Source organism: Hoplias malabaricus, chromosome 18 (genome assembly GCF_029633855.1).
Source record: "Hoplias malabaricus isolate fHopMal1 chromosome 18, fHopMal1.hap1, whole genome shotgun sequence".
NCBI classification, from domain to species: domain Eukaryota; kingdom Metazoa; phylum Chordata; class Actinopteri; order Characiformes; family Erythrinidae; genus Hoplias; species Hoplias malabaricus.
Genome location: NC_089817.1, coordinates 11,084,261 through 11,107,156, shown reverse-complemented (window position 1 = coordinate 11,107,156; position 22,896 = coordinate 11,084,261). Strand labels below are relative to the sequence as shown.

At 38.6% G+C, this 22,896-nt stretch overlaps 1 protein-coding gene across 1 annotated transcript in view; it reads left to right on the top strand.

The window, feature by feature from the left end:
* Positions 1-58: 58 nt before the first annotated feature.
* The window catches only part of LOC136674577 (fibrillin-2-like), a 69,891-nt gene continuing 47,053 nt past the window's right edge, over positions 59-22,896 (top strand). Inside the window, exons 1-8 of the mRNA XM_066650629.1 lie at positions 59-513; positions 2,140-2,222; positions 3,271-3,369; positions 3,626-3,721; positions 4,668-4,763; positions 10,350-10,547; positions 16,337-16,462; positions 19,107-19,232. Coding sequence (XP_066506726.1) covers positions 341-513; positions 2,140-2,222; positions 3,271-3,369; positions 3,626-3,721; positions 4,668-4,763; positions 10,350-10,547; positions 16,337-16,462; positions 19,107-19,232 — 997 coding nt within the window. The 5' untranslated portion in view covers positions 59-340. The remainder of the gene's footprint in view (positions 514-2,139; positions 2,223-3,270; positions 3,370-3,625; positions 3,722-4,667; positions 4,764-10,349; positions 10,548-16,336; positions 16,463-19,106; positions 19,233-22,896) is intronic.

Here is a 22,896-nt window from a genome sequence, read left to right as displayed (position 1 = left end):
TACCTCCCACCTGTGGGCTCTGACCTGTGCACGCGCTGATGAGAGAAAGTGGAGTAGGAGACTCAGGAGCTCTGCTGTAACTCTGCCCCCCGCTCTGAGGACTGAAGGAATTCTAGTTTTCCTCAGAACTCCACTCAGACCCACAACACGTTTAGTTTGCGGGATATTTGTCGTGTCTTTGGCTTTGTTTAGCTGTTTACAGTAAGTTTTTATTCACTTCGGAGGTGCTGAAGCGTCTGAAAGGAGAATGGACTTGTAGCTGCTCTAACTGTGAGTGTCGTGTGTGTAGAATAACCGCTGTAGCTGTGTGAAGGCGAATGCTCGGGTATTGCCAGTGTGTATGATGCGGTGTGTGCGGGAGTTTTGGACTCTGTGCGGGGTCGTGGTTTTTCTGTGTGTGCTGGTGACGGTGGGGAAGGTGTCCGCAGACTCCTTGAGGACTGAGAAGCTCCGGACCGAAAGCGGCGCGGTCAGCAGGGTCAGGAGACGCGGGAAACAGGAGGCGCTCAGAGGGTGAGTCATTGAAGCCATAGGGATTCTTTGCTATTCAGCCTGAAAACAGACCCCTGGTAGACCCTTAATGTACTAATATTGCTTATATCTCAATTTTTTTATTACATTACTTTTCTGAGATACATATTTTTGATATGTATGTAAAGATTATATTAATCTTGGTGTGTAAAAGATTTTCAGTGGCAAAACTTTTCTCTGTAATAGTTTTAGAGTCACAGACACACAGCTCCAGAGCCTTGAGGTCTTGGGTTTTAGCCCCTCTTTGGGTCCCTGCCTGTGAAGAGTTTAGTCTTCTCCCTGCATCTGTGTGGGTTTCCTCCAGGCTCTTGGGTTTTATTCCCCGTTTTAAAAAACACTCACAGGTGTAATGGCTTGAGTGAAAGGGTGAGCATGATAAAAAGCATGATAATTCTGTATTTATTTAGTTATTTAGAGGTAAACAAAGCCATTAAACTTAAACAAAGACAAAACCTAAAAATATATGACATTAATGGGTGAGTCCACACTGAAATGTGCCAGTGAAATGTAAGCCTAAACTGAGTCAGAGTAAAAGAATTTGTTTTACATTGGGCCTCCAAGGAGGAATAAGCTCTGAAGCGAGGAAGAAGAAACTTATCTGGAGAATGGTCCTGCTGTTAAACTGACCGGTGTGACCACGCTTCACTTGTTTGTTGCAACAGCTGTGAACACCTATAAACTGAACACTTGTTCTGAGAAAGCTTACATTTTCATAATCCATATTCATTTGTGCTAGCAGAGTTCACTGCTGTACTAATGTCTCAGACAGGATGTAGTGAATGTACATTTACCAGTAATCTTTGGTCAAGGAGCCACTCGTTTTTTGTACATGAGAGGTACCACATAACACTTCCTGCAGGGTTGAGTTAGAGGCAATGTGTGTAGACCTCCCAGGGCAATCAAATTACTTGCTTGAGTTGCCTGGATGATGCATGCCAAATGCTTTAGTTCGTCATCGGCCAAATGTTGACTTGCTGCAATATTTATTCCAGTAAGTCTATCACAAGTGATCTGACAACATTTTTCAATAAAATCCATGTGTTAGGCGTCACAAGTCATAACGCTCATGATTATTTTTACACAGCCATTTTCTGAATCTCTTTATCCATTTAATTAGGCAGTGTTGCCTTAAGTTTGATATGTCAATGACCACTTTTCATTCACTGTTCAACACTACTTATAGTTTCCAACATGAACAGACGGAAGCTGAACAGACTGTTGTCACAGCTTAGTTTATATGAGCTTTCATAGACCACGTGGACTATGGCATGAATGGTATGATCTGATTATATTCAATCATTGTTTATGTGCAGTAAATGAGAACCATTCACTTTCCCTGATGTGGTCCATTTAAAAAAGAAAAAATGGGATTCACACCAATCATGTAGAACAATACATAGAGTAGTGTTTCATTGCAGGACAGGTGCAAAAGGGATTGCTTTCTTCAAATTTCATAGACAGAGGCAAAAGGGAACCTGGGTAATACATTTATTTTGTGCAACATTCTAGTCACTTAAAAGCAGAGATGTTGAGATATGAGAACATGTTCAGTGGCACCTGAGACATCTTGCTCTGACACTGAGAAACACTATAACTGTTCCTCTATAGGCCCAATGTGTGTGGATCTCGTCTGCACGCCTACTGCTGTCCAGGCTGGAAGACTTTGCCCGGGGGCAGCCAGTGTATTGTGCGTAAGTAATGCACCAGATGTTGCAGATGATAAACTGTATTTCTATGGAGCTGGTCAGTTGAACATTGCAGTTTTAATAATTTTGCTTATGCCTTTGCTTGCTGTTTTGTTTTACATAGTAAGCAAATCGCTGTGAATGTTGCCTTATCATGACATTTTATATAACAGCATATTTTCAGGTTAGAATACAGTAGAAATCCCACTATACTTGTTATTTCTGTATATTTTTTTCTACAAGTTAATCAGTGTAAGCACAATGTACAGCAATTAGCATATATAAGAGTCAACTCCTAATCCATGTATTGTCAGTCAAATTTGCCATTAAATGATATTACTTTTTCAGTGGAAATCAAAGATATTTTGTACAAATACATGGAATTACCAATACCTTCCTTATGACTAGGAATCAAAATAATACAAAATGTTTTCTGATTTTTATGCAATAGTGTATATAAGACAAAACATTCATCCCAAAGATCGGTTTTATGAAAAATCACAATGCACCTGTGTAGCCAGCTGTCTGGCTTCTACACCTCTCCTCTAAAGCAGTTTCACATAGGTGCTTTTCAGCTCTGTTTGAGATTTGTTTAAAACATTCCTCACGTGTACCAGATGGGTCATTGTGGAGGCCTGGGTCTCTAACATTAAACGCATAATCTTTTTCAGGACATCAGATGCATTAAGGTGTCTTTGCATTCTCTTAAGAGCTCTGTTTATTCTCCAACAATGTTATAGTCTCGATCATTTGTTAAATCCTGCTAAATGGAGATTTTGGATATGCTCCTATAGGCACATACATGTCTGAGAGTGAGGGTTAGGTTTAGGAAAGTAAGTGAACATAAATCAGCTGTCTGAAGGTGTCTTTTTTTGGCCCAAAGCATAGGAGCATGTAACTGGGCTTCCATTTGTTTGCTTCTAAATGGTGCTGAAACATTTTCTCTTGTATATATCTCACTGTGGGTAAAAGAACTTTTTGGAGACTTGTGTTCTGTTATAATCAGATAATGGAGGTTATAGTAATTCTGTCTCATCCTTTTTCTGCCTTACAGCCATATGCCGCAATAGCTGTGGTGATGGCTTCTGTTCTAGGCCCAACATGTGCACGTGCCCCACTGGTCAGATTGCCCCATCCTGCGCAGCCAAATCTTGTAAGTTTCCAGTAGTAGCTCAAGATCTGGAATGGGGATAAAAAACACGAAAATCCAGTCTGAGATGTTAAAACTCTGCTTCTTATTATTTTCTTCTTGAACAGCTTTATGACCTTGTTAATAAAAACATTTGCCTAAAAGGTAACTGTGTCCTAAAGGGACCATAAAGTGTTGTGGAGATTTAACAGGCTGTAGACAGATTTGTGTGGCGTTTACAGTATGAGTTTATGGTGTCTCTTTTTTTTTTGTGCTGCAGCCCAGCAGTGCAGCATCAGGTGTATGAATGCAGGAATTTGCGAAGAGGATCACTGTCAGTGTCAGAAAGGCTACATAGGGACCTACTGTGGCCAGCGTGAGTGCATTAAGAAAATGAACCAAATAACTTGTTTGACTTGCAAATGGCATTAAACACTATATGGACACCAGCTTTGAAAATAAGGGTAATTTGGTATTGAAATGGGACGAGCATTGAGAGAATTAATATGTTCAGGTATTGATGTTGAATGATTAGTTCTGATATACAAAAGCTCTCCAACTCACCCACCACAGGTTCTATCACTCTAGGAATACAGATCCATTGCTCCACCGCCCATTGATGGATTGCTTATGTCCCTCTAGGCAGTGTATAGCTGGATTCAGTGATCATAATTAGTGTGTGTCAAATGTTTTGACATATAGTGTTTAAGCCATGCCGTAATAACCTCTTTTTAAGAGATGATGGGCCCTAAAAATAAGCTCACCAACAATACAGTCATCATTCACAGAAATGTTCACTTTTTAACACTGAACATTTTCCTTGTGGAAATGTGGTGTAGGATCTTGCATTATTGGAGACATCCAATATGAAAGTTAGCAGCAGCTCAGCTGTTCAGAGCAGCATCTGCAGTGCCACCTGTATTCCTTTTTTAGTCCAAAACTCCAGACTTCAAGCAGGTGTAAATCACACTGAGAAACAGCAGCTCATCTCTGAGTGAAAGGGCAGTAGTGATAATTGCAGGAGAGGAAAGGCCAGGGGAGACTGTCTCACTCTCCTGTCATTCTGCTGGAGAAACATATGGGAAAGGTCAAGGATCAGCTGTTTTAAATGTCAAATCCTTTGTGTTTAAACCCCTAAATCAGGTCTTTGTGGAATTCCATAGATTCACATATAAAACCACTCCCTTGTACACACTGTCGCCGTGTGGCACTGCACTGCGGACGTGTCAATCACTGACATAGAGTCGGACCATGGCTTGATCATTTATTTACACAATTATTCTTTGGTAATTTTAATTTTTTGTTGCTGTTTTTATTCTCAGCTGTGTGTGAGAAGAAGTGTCAGAATGGAGGACGCTGCGTTGGCCCTAACCGCTGTGCCTGTGTGTATGGATTCACAGGCCCTCAGTGTGAAAGAGGTGAGCACTCTGTTTCAGGTTAAATTGGTTATAAAACTCATGATGCTTTTTCTCTCTCACTCTTAGTAGGACTCTTGCCCATGATATAGCATTGTTTTGCAAGTAAGCCTCATCTCCTGTGTGGATGACAGCAGATTTGTCTCTAGAGTGTGTGATTAGGCAAGTTTGTTTCTGGAACTTAGGAGGGATGGAGCAAGTGGGAGCAGGTATGGGTGCACTGAGTTTTAAAATTCTGGGTGACAGTTTGAATGCTGGATATTTTCAAGGATAGATAATAGTGTATTACCCAGGTGCAGCGCCGTCTAAAAGGATGAAGGCCTATCTGATACAGGTGAATCATTGGCTATGTCAACAACAAAAAGTCTCCCAGTGAGAGTGAATTTGTTTCATCACAGGTTATGTTTTAATGTGCAATCCTGAACAATGTGATAAACGTCTCATTACCATGCATATTTCAAGTAGTCAGATCCAAAACTATACACATGCAAAGTGTGTCACTTGGTGTTAAAGTTATCCTAATGAGATAGAAGCACTCCCAATTCACTCCCACCTTTCTTCTGCCTATGTAGTATATTATCCATGTCAGGGTGTCACAAGGCTTATGGCTGAATATAGATTTCTTTCTTAGACATACACACCACACAGTCATAACATTAAAGCCACCTCCTTGTTTCAGTACTTGAAACAGTCAGTAGCTCCCTGACCAATAGGTACACTTTGTAGGTCTACCATTATAGACTGCAGTCCATCTGTTGCTCTGTATAATGCGTTAGACAATTTCACTTGGCTTTTCAAATGTCAGAATGCTTAGAGCGACACATTTACACACCTTCACAACATCAGTGTCAGTTCAGCGCTGAGAAAGAAAGCTCCACTTCCCAGCTCTGTGGTGGTCCTGTGTTGGTCTTAAACCTGATAAAAGATGCAGGCATATCTGTAATTGAGTACAAACTACTCTGAATGTGTTAGATTATCAAAAGTTTGTCAGGTTGCACGTAAACAGTCATCTTTTAAAGGTGAAGCTCAGGCTAAACCAGGTGGAGCTTTCTACTGCACAGGTGTATGCTGAGTAATCCAGGTGAATCTTTGTCTAATACAGCTAAAGTTCTGTCTAACACAGATGAAGCTCACTAATACAGGTGAATCACTGTGTAATCCTGGTGGAGCTCTGTCTCTGTATCTAATGTAGATAAGGCACTCTCAAATTTTCAACTTCAGAGGACACCACTGACATTAGTAGCCAGCTTTGTCTTTTTGTCCAGACAAGTATAAGAGCCAATGTGTGAAGTGTGTCTGCTTTATCTGTCTGACCTCCTGTCTGACCAGGATGGCATTTTTAGATAAAGGGGAAAATGATACTTTTAAAGTTGGTCAAGGCTTATGAACACTCCCTGTGTCTGTCGTCAAAGCCTTTGTAATCAAAGTAGCTGGATTTTTTTCTCCCCCAAGTCGCACAAATATTGAAACCCCAAGCTGTGACCATTGTTGCTTTCTCTATTGAGCATGTTAGTCTTGACAGTGAGCAAGAAAGAGATTGAGACAGATGACAACCTGTATAGGGCTGTGAGTGAAACAGAGATGACTTGAAAGATCAGAATTAAGGCCCTGTTACTGAATCTGCATTTTTTACTTTTTATTCACTGAAGGTCACTGGCATAAAGCTTTTGTTTATCCCCCAAAGATAAACCGGCTGTGCTGATGTACATAAATGCCACCGGAGTGACTCCTTCCTGGCTGAAATGAGGCACACCCTGCCCAAAAATTGATCTTTGTGGAAATGTATGAAACAAACTATTATGTTCAGACTGAAAACTGAAAGAAAATAAAAAGTGGAAAAAACTTGAGTCACTCCTTTCGGATGCTAGGATCCTTGTGGAATCTGCAGGATTTTATTTACTTTAGGCAGGAAAAGCACAATGTTTTATTCCAGTAAGACCAATGACTGTGTGCTGTAACAAAACCCTTCAGCTCTTCAGAGAGCAGGTTGAACCACTGTGGGCTACATGGGTGATCTTGGCTTCATGGGTTTGAATGAATGTCGCTACATAATCATGCTTCTTTTAGTTGTAGAAATATGAAGAGAGGATATTGTTAGTCTGGATTTCAGGTATTATGCAGTAAACCTGATCTAAAATCAGTCACTTTCTAATGGAGGAATACTGGAATGATTTTGTTTGCAAGACCTGCATGTACTACTTCACTGAGGTAGGGAAGGGTAGGGCAGTTCAGAGAGATTTTTGGATGAATGACAAATGTCTGAATCTTCGAAAAAATATCTGAAAGTTCTAATGAAAACCCCTGAAAAGTGTTAACCATGAGCATTTTTAGAGTATAACCCACACATCTGATAAAAGTTTTTTCACCTCCTTTGAAAGAGATAAATTATGCAGCGGAGAAAGTAGAACTTAAACTCTTAAGATGCTTTTAAGCTCTTCAGTCTGCTCAGTGTAGATGCTGCAGTGCTTTCAAGTGCATGGAGTTGGCAGAGCTGGCTCAGCACATGCTGGAATTGAAGGCCTGCTTTGCTTTAATATAGAACACATGCCGGTAGCTATAGTGTGCATCTGTATCTGTATTGGACAGTGCTACAGCGAAGAATGCACTCAGCAGCTCATAATTACTAAGGAACTCTCACATGTACAGTTGAGTAGTGGGGTAAACAAAAGAGGTCTCTCTGCTCTTCAGCTTCAGCAAAAGCTCTGGATGTGATTCACTTAGGAATGGCATGCTTGGAGTTAAGTGGATAATCCAGTAAGAACTAACTGTACCGTCTTTTGAAACATATGTGAGACAGAAGTAAGATCTCACAGCAGTGCTGATGTCAGATTGAGAAAGTTTAAAATGGAAATGATTTGACTCAAAACTCGAAGAATCCTTAAAATCTACCTGACTGCACACATTAATTTGTGGCTAAACTCTGAATTATTGACTCTAGCTTGTTTTAAATGTCCAACTAAGGTTTTTAAGCATTGGCTGCTCATATGTTTTAGTTTGACACATTGATTTTCCTACTTACTCTCATGATCACTCATATGACTGTGTTCTGCTGATCTGCATTCCTCTTCTGTCTCTGGATCTATGACTGGCATTTCTGATCACAGCCTCGTTGGAGATACAACCAGCATTTTTTTCCCTTTACCTCAGAGTAAATCTTTTGTCTCCTGCAAAAATCATAGCTATTTATCTGGGTTTTTTTTTTTAAATTCTTCCCTCTCACCTGTTTCTAGACTTTCTGTTGAAGTCACAACTCTCTAAAATGGCACTGTCTTAGATTTATTTAACCAGGTAGCACCATTAAAATCTAAACTTGTTCTTTCTCACTGTTCATATCCATGGTTTACATCTGAGCTTTGTGCTCTGGAAAAAAAAACAGAGCATAAACCCAACATCTCTGTTTCTTGGCTGTTTCCTGCATTACAAATTAATTTCAGCTTCTTGTTCTTGGAAAACATAAATCTGAAATGCTGTTGCTGTTAGTCAAGGTGTTCCCCATGGGCCCCTCCTTTTCATAATCTGTATCATCTCTGTCCAGTGAATCTTCCAAAATAACTTTATAGGGGAAGTAAAAAAAAATTCTTAACTTTCAATGGACGTCAATGTAATTTTTTTTCCATATCTGTAGGTCCATGCATCATGAAATATTCACACAATGTGCAGGACAGCTGCTGTCTTCAAATGATAAAAATCCACAAAAATGGAGATACATGTTTTTAATTTGACAGTGATGATATGCTGCTCCTTGGTGATACCTTTCACAGTCATAGACTTTAACATCACTGCTAATCTGTTGATATTGTGATTTATATTTGCACATAAACCCCCCAGTACTCTTCTGCCCCTTCACTAATATCCTGTATGAAGTCAAACATTGAATGCATTCTTTTCTTGAAATTGAAACTAAACAACTGAAATATTTTCTAATGACCCTAAATCAAAAAGATATCAGTACTCTCTGTTTTTGCAGTTAACATAGGAGTGACTGTTATACCATTCACTGTATAATTTTTCATCCCGTTCTCTTAGGTTCCTGGTCATCTGTGAAATATGGCACATTTTGCCCATTTCTCAGTATTACTGATGCAAAAATTTGCCCCTTGACTACTGTAATTCACTTTGTATTTTGTCTTCCCCTTCTTGCACACTAAGGACATCTGGTGCTGGACTTTTAGCCGAACCAATTGACTTGTCACTGGAGGGGCAGTTTGTAGCCCGCAAACTTTGGAACAGTTTATAAGTTTATAGATTATGCCGGCGCTGATACTCACTTCAAATCTTAGCTAAATGTGCTTTTTTTTTTATAACACTTAAACTCTTCTAATTAAACAAGCTGATTTTTAAAAATTTAATTGTGCAGCAACCTTGGATTTGTTTAAGGGGCTTTAAAAAATGAACTCATTAATATTAACAACTTTAATGTTTTAATATTCAGAATTAAATTGTTTTTCCAAAAATAATTTGCAGGTTAACCCTATTGCCAATTTAAACTCATCACTCATCCGTCCACATCATTTCTCTATAAATATATACACTAAGGTACCTAGATTGTTTTGTTTCAGAATTACTTTTTTTGTCTGTTCTTAGTGTAATTTTTTAGATATACGTAAAGAATCATAATGTTAAGTTGTGTTCTAAGAATGGTCAGAAATACAATGACTCGTACTCCATGCTTTAATAAAATATTGGTTTACTAATACAGGAGACTGTGTTAATAGTGCACTCACTGGTCTGCATTAAGCAGGGAAAGCAGCCTTTCTAGTGTATGAAGCTTTTACATCTTGAGTCATCTGCTTTGCAAAGCACTCCCCATTCTGGCCCCAGAGCTTTTTTGTAAATGTTTATAAGAGGTTTTAAAAGTGGTCTTATAGTGGCAGTGTCTGGACTGCAGAAGTGTCCCAGAGCAGCTGTATGTTCCAGTCACCTATCGTCTATAAAAGTGACAAGATGCATGTGTGGACAAACAGAAAACCCAGAGCAGCTACATAATTAATTACCACATTGATCATTGTATGTTTTGTTATGGCACATAACTGAGAGAATAAAAGAAGTGGGTATAAAAGAAACACTTTTATGTGGTTTAGAAACATTGTGACCAAAATGTTAGTCAAGGTGTATACTATGCAGTTCTTCAGCATTTAAAGATGCTTGTTCCAGTCTGTTATTTCTCAAGTTGAATTGAATAAGCAAAAACACAATGGGGCAGGGTTTACTGGGATAAGCCAAGTCAGTTCATCCGCCTTAGTTCCTGTGAATCCTTAAAATCAAACAGATGGAGTCTATATTGTTTAAAACTATCCTTTGTTTATAGAAATGTTTTGAATCAGTTACACCTGGATTGAAAATAGTTAAAACATCCTCTGTGGGAAACGATCTTAAAAATGTCAGTTCATTTTTGTGCAAACTTTCTATTCACTTTCACTCAGAAGTTTTATCATGGCCTTCCAATCGTTTTGAACTTGACTTTAATTCTATTTTTAAGCAGCGTATGAATAGATGTTTTTGAATTTGTCTCTACCTTCACTTTAACATTAAACGCACACAATTAAGCTTGAAACGTCTAACTGCTGGCAATACTTCTTTTTTTTACAGATTACAGAACGGGCCCCTGCTTCTCCCTGGTTGTCAATCACATGTGTCAGGGTCAGGTGAGTGGCATCGTTTGCACCAAGACACTGTGCTGTGCTACTGTTGGTCGAGCCTGGGGTCACCCTTGTGAGGAGTGTCCTGTTCAACCCCAGCCATGCCGCAGAGGATTTATCCCAAACATTCGCACTGGAGCCTGCCAAGGTCAGTACATACATGGATCATATTTACAGTTTAACAATTATCTGTTATGCTCCAAACCTACAAAATCACAGCAGTCACAGCTACTAACAAGAACAGGTAAAGAGAGGAGGATTTATGATTTAAATTGGCAGATTTTGTGCAAAAGGATAGTATTTGCAGAAAGAATACACACCCAGCAGCAATAAAGCAGGTTGTACTTTCAGTTACATATTAGATATATCAGTAGGTGGAGGTTGGGTAGTAACAAACAATCAAATGAACATCACGTTTTGGAAACATGCATTTAAATAATATTCTCATCTTGGCTCTCGTTGTTGCAAGCATTTAGCATTTTATCACCTGTGAGACTCAGTGTTAACCATATTGCCGAATGTGCCTTTATCCTGTGTCTTTGAGTCAGACTTAAAAGAATATTATCATTTTCATAATGTTTCAAATTTTGAATTGTGCCTTCAGAGTGCTACAGTCACGTTTGGTGCTCTCATCCACAGTAACTCTAAAATACTTGTAATCCAACTGACCTCCAGAGCATGCTTTGAAATGAGCACCAACAGTAAACATTTATACAATATATTATCTTCTGCTTACAGAATTCAGTTACCACATTCCTACACTCACAGCATTGAGTTTCTGCATTGAAACCTGAAGGCGCTTTTTATATTCAGAACACTCCACTGCCCAGTTTGAGACAGGAAGCATGGTAATGGTGCTTCATGGTTTGAAAAGCAGACAGAGGGAAGCAGAGCAGACATACATATCGCAAGCCTAAACCATGAGGATATAGCCTCAAACGTGCTTTGTGTGTTTGGATGGTGCGTTTGGTTTAACATTGAGCTGGGGTGCAATATACAGACTGACCCTGGACGTTTATCTCTGACACACTCTGCTCTAAATCTCAATTTGACTTCAGAGAAGTGGGATTCCTGTGAGCTCTGACTGGATATCCTGTGCCCAAAGCAGCAGCAGCACAGACTGGGCTTTGTGAGTCCCCTGTGATTGTGCACTACTGGAGGAGCCAGTGTGCTGGAGTGAGCTTAGACTTCTGTCTGATCTTCTGTTATTTTGGCATCCACAGCCCCTCTTCACTGCAATCACCACACACGCAGCTCCTAATATAGAATACAGGCTGGACTAGTTCTGTGTGATAGTTAGCCTGATCAAATCACTGCTCTCTGTGCTTCCGTTTCCAGGATCAGTGCCTTACTGCAGCATCCATAATATTAAAAGTCAGAGCAGAATATGTCACCTGCAGTATTGTTAAAGGAATTATTATAGGAACAGTTGTGTAAGTCAGATGTTGTGAACTATTCTTTCAAGTCTCTTCTGAGCGTAAATTGTGTATATTTCTATAGCCTACTCTACTGCAGGCTCTTTGTTCAAACATTTCAATCTGCTCCTTCTAAATGGTGAGTTCAATAACTTTATGGTCCACTCATTGCCCAAGAATTCCAATCTTCATTGAAAAGCATTGCCAGTTGAATGGAAATTAGGAGCAGCTGCAAACAAGTTTATGGTCACTGTGCTAAATGCCAAGCATCAGCTAGAACATTATAAAGCTCCCAGCATTAGCAAACAGAGAAGCTAGTTTCTCTGGAGTGATAGAACACTACCTTTGGGATAAGTTGGAGTGACATTTACACTTCAGAACTACAAACCCCATTTCCAGGATAGTTGGGACAAATTACAGAAAAAAATAAAAACTGCAATTTGTGAATTCACTAGAACATTTATTTAACAAAAAAAAAATACATAGAAAATGTTTTCATTGTTTTCAATAATGATTTGATAGATTCATTACATATGAACAAATTTAGAATTTGATGCTTGCAACATACGCAATAAAAACCTGGGACAGAGGCACGTTTAGCACTGGGTGATATCAGTGTTTCTTTTAATTTAACTTTTTAATCGTTTGGGAGTTGAAGATATTCTTTCATTTTTGCAAGAGGAATTTTGCCCATTCTTGCTGTATATAAGCACTCTGTGGTCGACATTGTCTGATTTCCTTCTTCCTGATGCATCATGTGTTTTTCAGTCAAGGCAGATCAAACATATACACTCTGTCTAAGAAGCCACACTGTTGTAACTCATGAAGAACTGGGCCTGGCATTGTCCTCCTTAAATAGACGTGGAGTTCTAGACAAAAGGCGTACACTTGACGTCAGCATATGTCTCTTTAAACTACCAGTATAAGCCTCTACGTCAAAAGTATCTTTACATATATGACGATCATCCATGCAGTGGGCTTTGTACTTTTCATTGCTAATAGTCCGCATGGTCATGGTCATAGTCATTTTGGCATGAAACCTGGCGTTCTACTGACTACAGAAAATATTTTGACTTTCTTTGGGTCTATCGAGCTGAGAGATATTGTCTTTGAACCGACTGACATTTCTTCTTTAGCCATGACCGTGACCCTTCCTTGCTTGCAAACTCTAAGGCTTTGTTGGATGCTCCTATTATACTTAGTCTTGATTACTTTACAAGTTACCAGTTCTTATGCTAATTGTGGAATCTTACAGAAAATAATTATTTGTATAAACCAATTTTCAGTCTTAATAGAGTCTTTTCAGTCTTAATAAACCAAATTTTCAGTCTTATTTTTGCCTCAGGCATCACATTCTGTAGTTAGGCTTATCAAAGGGAACACTGAAAATGTTTTCTTTGTTATTTTATCAGTTAAATAAAAGTTCAAGTGTTTTTCAAATCACAGTTTTTAATTTTTATTTAGCTCCACACTAAGGCACTTATAGCAGAATGCAATCAAATCCTCCCAGCAATGTTCTAACTCTGAATTCAGACACTTCCTCAAACAGTGGAGGCTATTACTGATGCATATCTAATATTTAAATATGGATGATAACTGATGAAGTCTTGGCTGTAGAGTGTGCATTGGTTCGCTAGTAAGAATGATCAATGAAGAAGTTTCTCTCCTTTTGCATCTCGCTTTGCTGTTAAAAGCTTTTCAGGTTTATTTTGATTAATACCATCTTGACTCTTTTTGCACTGCCCTGGATTTGATTACATCAGGCAAGAGCAAAGGAGTTTGTTTTATTTGCATGCTCATTTGAGCAAAGAAATATTTAAATCATTGTCAAACGGAATAGTTTGTGACTTTATTATGTTCTAGCAGAATGAAATACATCAAAAACACTTCTCAGCGTGATTCAGTCTGTTTGTGTAATGAAATATCTTGTAGCAGTACTACAGATTTCAATCTCTGCAATCTCTGTTTTATATATTTAATTAATTCCAGAGAATAGATATAAAGCTACATTTCTGGTAGCTGGTAGCAACTTGCAGTGAGCAAGAAATCCAGTTCTGTGTTTGTGCCTTGCCCTTTTGATGTTCTCCTGTGAAAAGCTTGGATGTTTGATACCCCCCATAATCTTCTTGGCTTGAATTTCAAAGGGGATGCTCTGCATATTGTAACAATTTAGTGTGAGTCGCACTGCGTACTGAGACTGTTTACACCCCTGTAATTGTCAGCATTAATACTACTGGGTGCTGGTTCTCTCTAGTCAATTTGACTTATTTATATCTGTAAGAGCTGTAAGGTGTCTTGTAGCTAATAACAATGCATCTCAAAAATGGGCACTTTGTAGGAAATAAATGTTCAGAAATATGTTGTATGCTAATGTAATTAGTAATAAGTAATTTGGGACATTTTCTGGTGATCATCTTATTTTGAAATATTTAAGGGCAGCTGTGTTTTTGAATGGTGTAACAATTTAAAACAGTATCAAGTGTGGGCTATGACTGAAACGTTTTTGCTCGGATAACTTCAAGAGATATCATTGTGACGTATTGGTCTCTTTGAAGTGTGTCTCAGATGTGACTTTGTTAAAGGTGCCTTCATTTCAGAAAGCTGCCTTCTGATGCTCTGACTCATGAGAGGGCACAGGCAGCGAAGGGTTTTAACAGACTTACAAAGTTTTGTTATGATGGTGAGAATTTCAAAGTCTGTTATTGAATAGCCTGTTGTAAAAAAACAAAACAAAACAAGGAATGGATTTACACTTGAGCCCAGGCAGAGTGGAGAATGTGTCTTGGTGTGGCCACAATGACCCTGAATTATAAACTGAGTTGCTGAGTTGATCCTGCAAAAACTGTTTAACCCCACTCACTTACTGCATTTGAGATGCAGGTTTTAAAAGAGGCTGTGAAACAACAGAAAAGAAAATAATCTCCAGATAAAAGGTAAAATTTTATTCTGGTGATATTGATAAATGATTTTGATTTAATGTTATTCTGCTTTAAATGAAGTATAAATTAGAAAATAGATGGCAGGCCTCTTTCTGATGTCTTGGAGGGCCAGTTTAGTTTTAGCGGTGGTGAATGTCTTGGCTCTGTACATCTCAATGGACCCTGTGGCTCTCAGTGGACTGTTTGAGTAACCAGAATATATACAGAGAACATTTTGAAACCACCTCCCTGTAATACATTCCTCACCGAATTACTCACTCGTCCTTCCTGTGTAAGGGCTGTGTGAAATCACAGAGTTTTGATCTCACACGTTTTCCCTCCCTTCTATTTCTCGCAACCTGCCTCACAGGAGTCGCCTCACTTTTCCACTGACTTCACCTGTCTCGTCTTTCTCTGGACTGAAGAGTGGCCTTGTTCTGGGCAGCAGGGCCTAATGGGGCCCTGATTAACACCCAGCTACATTTTCACATCCTCAGCACTCAGCCCAGACCAAGAGCCTGGGTCTTTCTGTAGTCTTTCTACTCGTGGCCTTCAGTCCTTCTGTATAAGAGGCCCTTTTTCACAGGGCGTGGGCCTCAGATATTCCTTTGACATGAATGGCACTTCTATCTCAGACAAAACTGTCACTCTGCTACTGTACTTTCATTTGTTGTCACTCCAACACTTCTCAAAGGCGGGTGCTTTCTTAGCTTTCCTGCAAGAATACATGGGCAAATATGTGTCAGAACAGAAAAAAAAAATTCTTGTCTTGTAATATATCTTCACACGGAGTGAAGTGAGCTTGCTATGGGAAATTTATGATGAGAAACCCTATGCTTTTTTAAAGAATGTTTTCTATTAGTAAGCTAAGGGCCAAGTGCGATGGCTTCCAAATAAATGCTATGGTTTAGTTTAATGTTTCAGAAAGATCCCAGCACCATATGTCTTTAAAAGAGATGTGTCCTGGGCCTTTCTAACCCACAGTGTTGGCAATACTTTGATAGTAACAAGATATTTGCAAACTAAGTTATATGAGTGTGTAATGACAGATTAATGCAACTCTTCTAATGGACTCCTCCTTAGAACTGACACTTGATTTATGACAGTGATGATGCTCTATACGGCCAAAAGTTTGTGCTGCTCATTCAGCATTTCATCTCAGATGAAGGGTATTATTATTTTGCTAGAGTAACAACTTTTATTTTTCTGGGAGTGCATTAGACTATATGTTGGAACGTTTCTGTTAGGATTTGCTGGCATTTAGCCAACATTAATTAGTTCAGGTACTGATGTTGTATAATATGTTTTGGATCAAAAACAGTTATATACCAAGGGTATTTGATGAAGCATTGCCAGTTAGAGAACAGAGTTCCACAACTCTACAGCACAGTGTGAAAGATTTTTTTTACTGCTGCTGATTTACAATTTAACATTGTAGATTCACTACTCTTAAGGGGTGTCTACAAAGTTTTGGAAATATAGTGTATATTGGCACCCTTTTTTGTTGTTGTTTTTAATTAATTAATTAATTTATTTATTTAGAGAGAGAGAGAGAGAGAGAATAAGTCTTGTACAATGTTTGACTCTAACTCTTCATTGTACAGATGTTGATGAATGCCTAGCTGTGCCAGGTGTATGCCATGGAGGAAACTGCATCAACACTGTGGGATCATACCAGTGCAAGTGCCCTGCTGGGCACCGGCTGAACGAAGTCACAAATAAGTGTGAGGGTGAGTAGTGATGGGAGCATTCTTCGAAATTGCTTTTTATTAATCCTTGTGTACATCTTCCTTAAGTGTATATCATCCTTTTCTTTTATGTAATATCAGTATAAAATAAGCAGTATTTATTCAAAAGTCAGGGACCGTTGTCTATTTATTTAATTTCTGGATAAAGCCATCACTGAATATAATACGTAAGCATAGAACTCTGTTTAATTTTTCAGAAGATATTTTGGAGAGGAATGTCAACAATACAAGGTAGTGATTAACCAGTGACTTTGCTAGTGTAGTGTATGAGGCAGGGGTGATGAAATGAAGCCCTAAGTAGTATTTAAGGTGACATAAAGGTTTATGTTTGTGTGAATAAAAACAATCCAGTGCCTAGAGAATTTATTAAAGGTGTGGGAACCTATAAAAAAAACATATTTCTGAATACAGAAATATGTGATTGTAGTTATTGTATTTGATTAATATATTATTTAATAAACACCAGCATTAACATCTATCGTATGAAATAAATATTTTATGTACTGCTAGCACTAAAGCAGCATTTACTAATGAATTAACGTAGCAGGATTAAAAGGCCATCTGAAAGTTAGCATCTAGCCGAAGCTACAGTCACAGAGTGACCCAAAGGATTTACTGCTAAGATCTTGTGTCTACATTCCTTTTGACTCTGGCCTGTCATTTTCACATTTTCTCAGACTGAACAAATAACATGCTTTTAAACTCTTAAATTGCCAAGCACTGTGATTCAGAGCAGGACACCTAATCGGTGTCAACTGTTGTCAAACTTGGCTTTTAAAAATATCTTTAATTACTTTTTTTATAAGAAAGCCTTTAATTACAGAAAGATACTCCAATCCAACAGACCTGACCACTAAAACTGTTGCCTTGTGGATTAACTTCTTAAAGCATCTCTTATAATTGGGTGGATGAGGAAAACTCCAAATACACCGCATGTAGTGTGGAATCTGCATCTAAAATACAGTGTGCCCCAAAAGTAAGGAGACAGAAAAGAAAAGAAACACTGAGCCAATTTTAGGCCCTTTGTAAGGGAAGAGCAAAACCCATTAGGCCATGGAACACCTTGCCCAGCATCTTGTTTCTAAAAAAATGTTGGATCATCATCTTCTATATGGTCAAAATCTCAGAAGAAATGTAATGGCATTGCAAAATACATCAAAACAAACAGCTAGAAACAATGCCCACAGCACTTCAGTATGTTTTCCAGACTTCCTGGCATGGTTGGCTGATTGCTACCTTATTCATTCTTTCATCTGTGTTACCTGTCACGGGAAAAGTATCCCATTCCCACAGTTGTTATCATAGCACTCTAAGCCATTCTTCCTTAGGGTTTGGAAATAAGTAGTTGGCGCTTATGCTAATGTTTTGTGGTTGACCACATGTTTTAAACTTGTACTGCACCTTTTTTAAACAATCTGAAAATTGCACTTTTAAATGATTTCTAATGTAAATATGACACTAAGTAAATAAGGCTGTGAATGTTTATGAAAGCTGAAGGAAAACCACAACACTTTTTGTCTTCAGAAAATTCAAACAGGCAAACTCAGACACTTTTTGTGAGTTTTAACAAATCCAAAACCAAACAATAGTGTGGTGTTAAAGGGGTTCTGTTATAGCTGAATGTGGTAAGATGCTTTCCTTTCTGGGAAGTGTTCTCCCTTTGGGAAATGCTGCATGTGAGTGCCGTTTAGTTGTAGTTTACTCAGCTAACAGTGCAGCACTGAGAGCACAGTTCACATGACAGAGGTAAACACAGGCAGACACTTTGCTCTTTTGCCAGCCTGCAGCTCAAGCCAAGTGTCAAACTCTCACATGTCTTTAATAGATATAGTGGCAGACTGTGTTTCCTAATTTGTATATCACTGCTGCCATATCAACATCATCACGATTTTAGTTTTGGATTTAGTACCCTATTTGAGAACACAAGCAGCACTTGTATTAATATTTTATCTTTAATCGACTAAAGTAACTCAAAATATCATTTATGATGTATATTATTTAAAACATTTCCCTTAAGATATGGTTTGATAATGTGATAATGTGTATTCATTAATGCTCACTTTAAAAACAGGTGACAAAAAAAGAGAAATTCTGGAGAAACCTGATTATGATACAATTGCCTTTTGAATTTTTTTTTTTTTTTTTTTTGTCAAGATGGCAAGAGGAGAAGGTCTAAGTGAAAGAGGGTTCACTGGCATCATTTGCAAGGACTGCACAACTAGCATGTATTTCATCAGTAAATCAATGTATCAGTTAATGTGGTTAGAGATTATTTTATAATATGTATAAAAAAGAGAATCATGTTCATTTCTTCAGTACAGTTCCAGAGACTATCTATGCCATTATACACTGAAACTGTTGTGGCAGCTTGTTGTGTCCCCTAACCTTACTACGACACTCTACTTCTGTTTTCCTTTTTTATTGGTAACTTTTATCTTTCTCACATCTTGCTCTGTGGTGTTCATGTTAACACCAGTCATTAATTAGAATATATTAGGTGATAAAACCCTGAATAAACTCCCTTCTTGCAGTAAAATATCCAGTGTGGCCTTGGCTTTCCAGGGTTTTACCAAAAATAACATGAGATTACATTTCTGAAATCTCTCTCATCTTCTATTTTCCCCAGATGTGGATGAGTGCTCCACTGTTTCCCATGTGTGTGAAGGAGGACAGTGCACCAACTCAGTCGGCAGCTTCTCCTGTGTGTGTCCATCTGGATATGTGCTGTCTGCGGACAAGACCCGCTGCCTTGGTGAGTGTTGATATTAACAAGGCTGTCTCTGTTTGCTTCCTCATGCAGAGGAATACAGAATATTTGCTTCTCATAATCCTCTACACCTTTGTAGATTTTATACAGAAAGAAAAATAATGTATTAGTGTTTGTTGATGTGTGGATTGGCACAAGTCTTTTTATCTTCCAAGACATTATGTCTTTCATTTAAGTTAGAATCACAATGTACATCTTACATATTTACATTATATTTTTTCCATTAATTTCCTCTCATTTCTGGCCTGAAGAGATGGGCCTACATTTTCAGTTTTCAGGTTTCTGTCATTCTGGTTAGCTGTCAGACATTGAAAATACCATTGTAAATCTGGCCCACGTGTACAGTAGTACAGTTTTTTTTCTTTTTCCTGCAGTACTCCTGCACATGCTGGTGTTTTTCCTACACTAACACACCTGATGTAACTGACCACCTAATTACCAAGGTCTTACTGAGTGGAAATGGGTGTGTTAGAGCTGGGGAAATGCTAAACTGTGCAGAACGGGCATTACACAATCCCAAACTCCTGCTGTAGTGGAAAGCTCTCAGTAGTTCCATAGCTAAAACATTGCTCAGTTTAAGGGTCCATCCTCAAGTACAAGAGTGATATTGTAACATGCTTGCAGCGCATAAATCTTTAGTGTGTCAAAAGCTATAGGTACTGGTTTACAGAGGTGTGGATTAAAATGTTATGTTTTGAGGAGCTTAATGTATCTCCAACAAGTGGGCAGGTAGGTGTTTGTATGGTGTAGACCAAAGGAATGTTATAGATCTGAACATCTGACTTTTAAGGTAAAGTGGGGTCAAGTGGTTTAGACTGTGGGAGGCATTATGCTGTGAGTACAGTACGGCAGCATACAGTAGTATTGCGGTGTAAATCTTTGCTAGAAACATCATAATGTCCAAGGCAAATCTATATCAATCTATATCCTGTCTGTTCTTACACCAAATCTCAGTCTTATCAATATCAAAAATGACTGTGCAATAAGAACATACTAGGAACTATTCAAACCTACATTTGTGGTAAAGTAGTTGTGTCACAGTCACAGATCATTTTCACTTATATAAATTTAGGCTTTTAGACTCTCCACAGGATTTCTGTGTTTACAGTTCTGTAACTCTATGCAGCTTGTTGAGGCAAGTATAGAATGCTCTGCTTAGGTAGAATATGATGGAGAGATCACACAGTGTCAGCAGCTGGACCTCAACCTGTAATTACCGCACCCCCACCAGCACCACCCCCCACCCAAACCAACCCAGCATTCCACCTTGCGAGAAAGAGAAGAGAGAGAAAGCTGTACACTTCAGAGAGGTTAAAGGAGGTGTGAAGGTGTGCAGTGTGAGTGAAGTGAACCGAATCTGTCATTACACACACAGGAACTGCTGTTTCCACCACGGATTTGCCCTAATTTTTATTTAGCTATTATCAATTAATAAATTAGTCTGATTCATTGATTTAAAAAATTATTACATTTATGTTTTTCACTGTCAATTGATGCGCAATGCCAAAGGTATTAGAAGTGATTCATCCAAATCTAAACAAACGTAGAGTACAGTAGGTCAGTTTTCAAAAAAGCCCCACCATGTACTGTCCTGGCTAGTGTCCCTTTCTGCCTCTCATTATTGGAGGTATCATTTGAGGTGTGAGATAAAACTATCAACTGATCTCCCATCTCCTTAGTCTTAGTCCACACAGAACATAACTGTGGTTGGGGGATGGGGGGTTTTGGGACGCAGCAGAGGGTTTTGAAGAGGTCAGTGGTTTAGTGTCTGGGGTTCTGTTTACACTGTGTTTTGAAACTAAGTGTTGAAGTGTTTCTATTTCAGTTTAACTCATGACCATTTTTAGAAAGCTCCATGCCTCCTGAGGAACTAAGCCTTTTAAGGATCTCTTTGAATAGGAACATGTGCCAGCTGATCAAAAGCATCTGCAAGGTCACACGGACAGATCTGAGATACTAGTGTCCCATGCCTAGTGAGGTTATGCTCTCAGTACTAAAGAAAGGTAGTTGCCACACTGGCAGTGTGATTTGAGTAAATGTACAAGTTCTAACAGCGGAGCCCAGTGAAAAGTTATTGTCGTGCAAATAATCTTGTTTAGCTGAAAGAGAAAAACATCTTTTATTGTTTTGCCTGTTTTTTCCGTTTCACTTCTTCACAACAATACAAAGTGGAAAAAAGCCAGAAGAGCAGACTCAAAACTGTCTGTGTCAAACATAATTTAAGGGTGGACAAAAAAACAACTTTTTTTGTATTTGCAAATAAACTTGGAGATCTGGAGTCTATCAACACACTAGCTGTGAAATAATATGTTAATTGATTTTGTGTGAGCTGCCTAAGTCAGAAAACATAGGACAAAAGAGTTGTTCTTATTTTTTAGACCTTATGTGATGTGCAGACACTTTAGAATTATCCCGCCTTCTCCAGTCACAGCACTGGAGCCATGATTGCGTGAGAGTTAAAAGACAATGTAAAGGGAGCAAGGCAAAAAGCGAAAAAGCGAACCCAGAGACCTCCTCACTCCTGAATGCTGAACTGAGTCGTGGCTCATTTTTATTTAGTGAAAAGTGCTGAAAGAGGATGTTCTTAACAGGGCTGTTTAGACAGGAGCAGAATGCTGCTGTGTTGTTTGAACCTTGTAGTGTTTTAATCAAAGCATGTTACAGATGTTGCGTAAGCCCCTAGGCCTATGATCATTTTTGCAAAAGGGTGTAATATGTCCCTATATATTTTAGACTAGAAATTTAATATTTATTACATAATTCTAATTATAATTGTGTATTTTTAGAGAGTTACTCTATAATTACATATTGTTATTTGATGATATTTCAAAAATAAACCAACATCGTTTGTGTTATTGTCTAATATGCAAGCTGTATGGTTATAAGAGTGGAACTGAAGACACATGAGTTGAAAAAAAAACTGGAATTAAGCACAAAGCCTTGAAAGCATATTTCTGGCTCTGAGACTCTCTGAAAGGTCAAGAAAATAAAGAACTTGTTTTTCATGAGGCAATGAAAACACATGTGCAAACAGCAGATGTCAGACAAAATACCCATTTGAGGGGCTGACTGACCTAAATACTGTAGGAAGTGCAGTCATCTTCAGCCAGGAGTCTTTCACACCACACTGTTGATAGCAGGCCTGGTATGTATACACACAATGTAAAGTGAACCCAAGTTTCCACCCACCGTCAAGAGAGGGACCTGAGCAGTGATTAGAAATGAGACTAGTAGACAGACAGAGGCAGACCAGATAGAGAGCATGATAGCAGTAGAAAAAGGTTCACCAAGTAGGCACAGGCACATGGGGTGATGATAGGTTTTTCATACTCAGACTAATTCTGCAGACTGCCAGAATTCTCTTTGGAAATGTCTTGTATTTAACAGGTGGGCTTCAGAACGTCCCATTGAGGTTCTGATGCCAGAGACTGAATTACAGTCTGTATTTTCACACCACAATGCGACAAGCTTGAAGGTTTGATACAAATAGAGAACACATACTCTAACTATTAGATTAGCTCGGGTCAAATCATACGCTGGTGAGCAGCAAGTTAAATGGGCTGATTACGGGGCGTTGAGGTGGAAAATATGTTTCACTGCGCCTTTCAGTTTGCTCACTTGGATTAACATTCGGAGACACAAATACTAC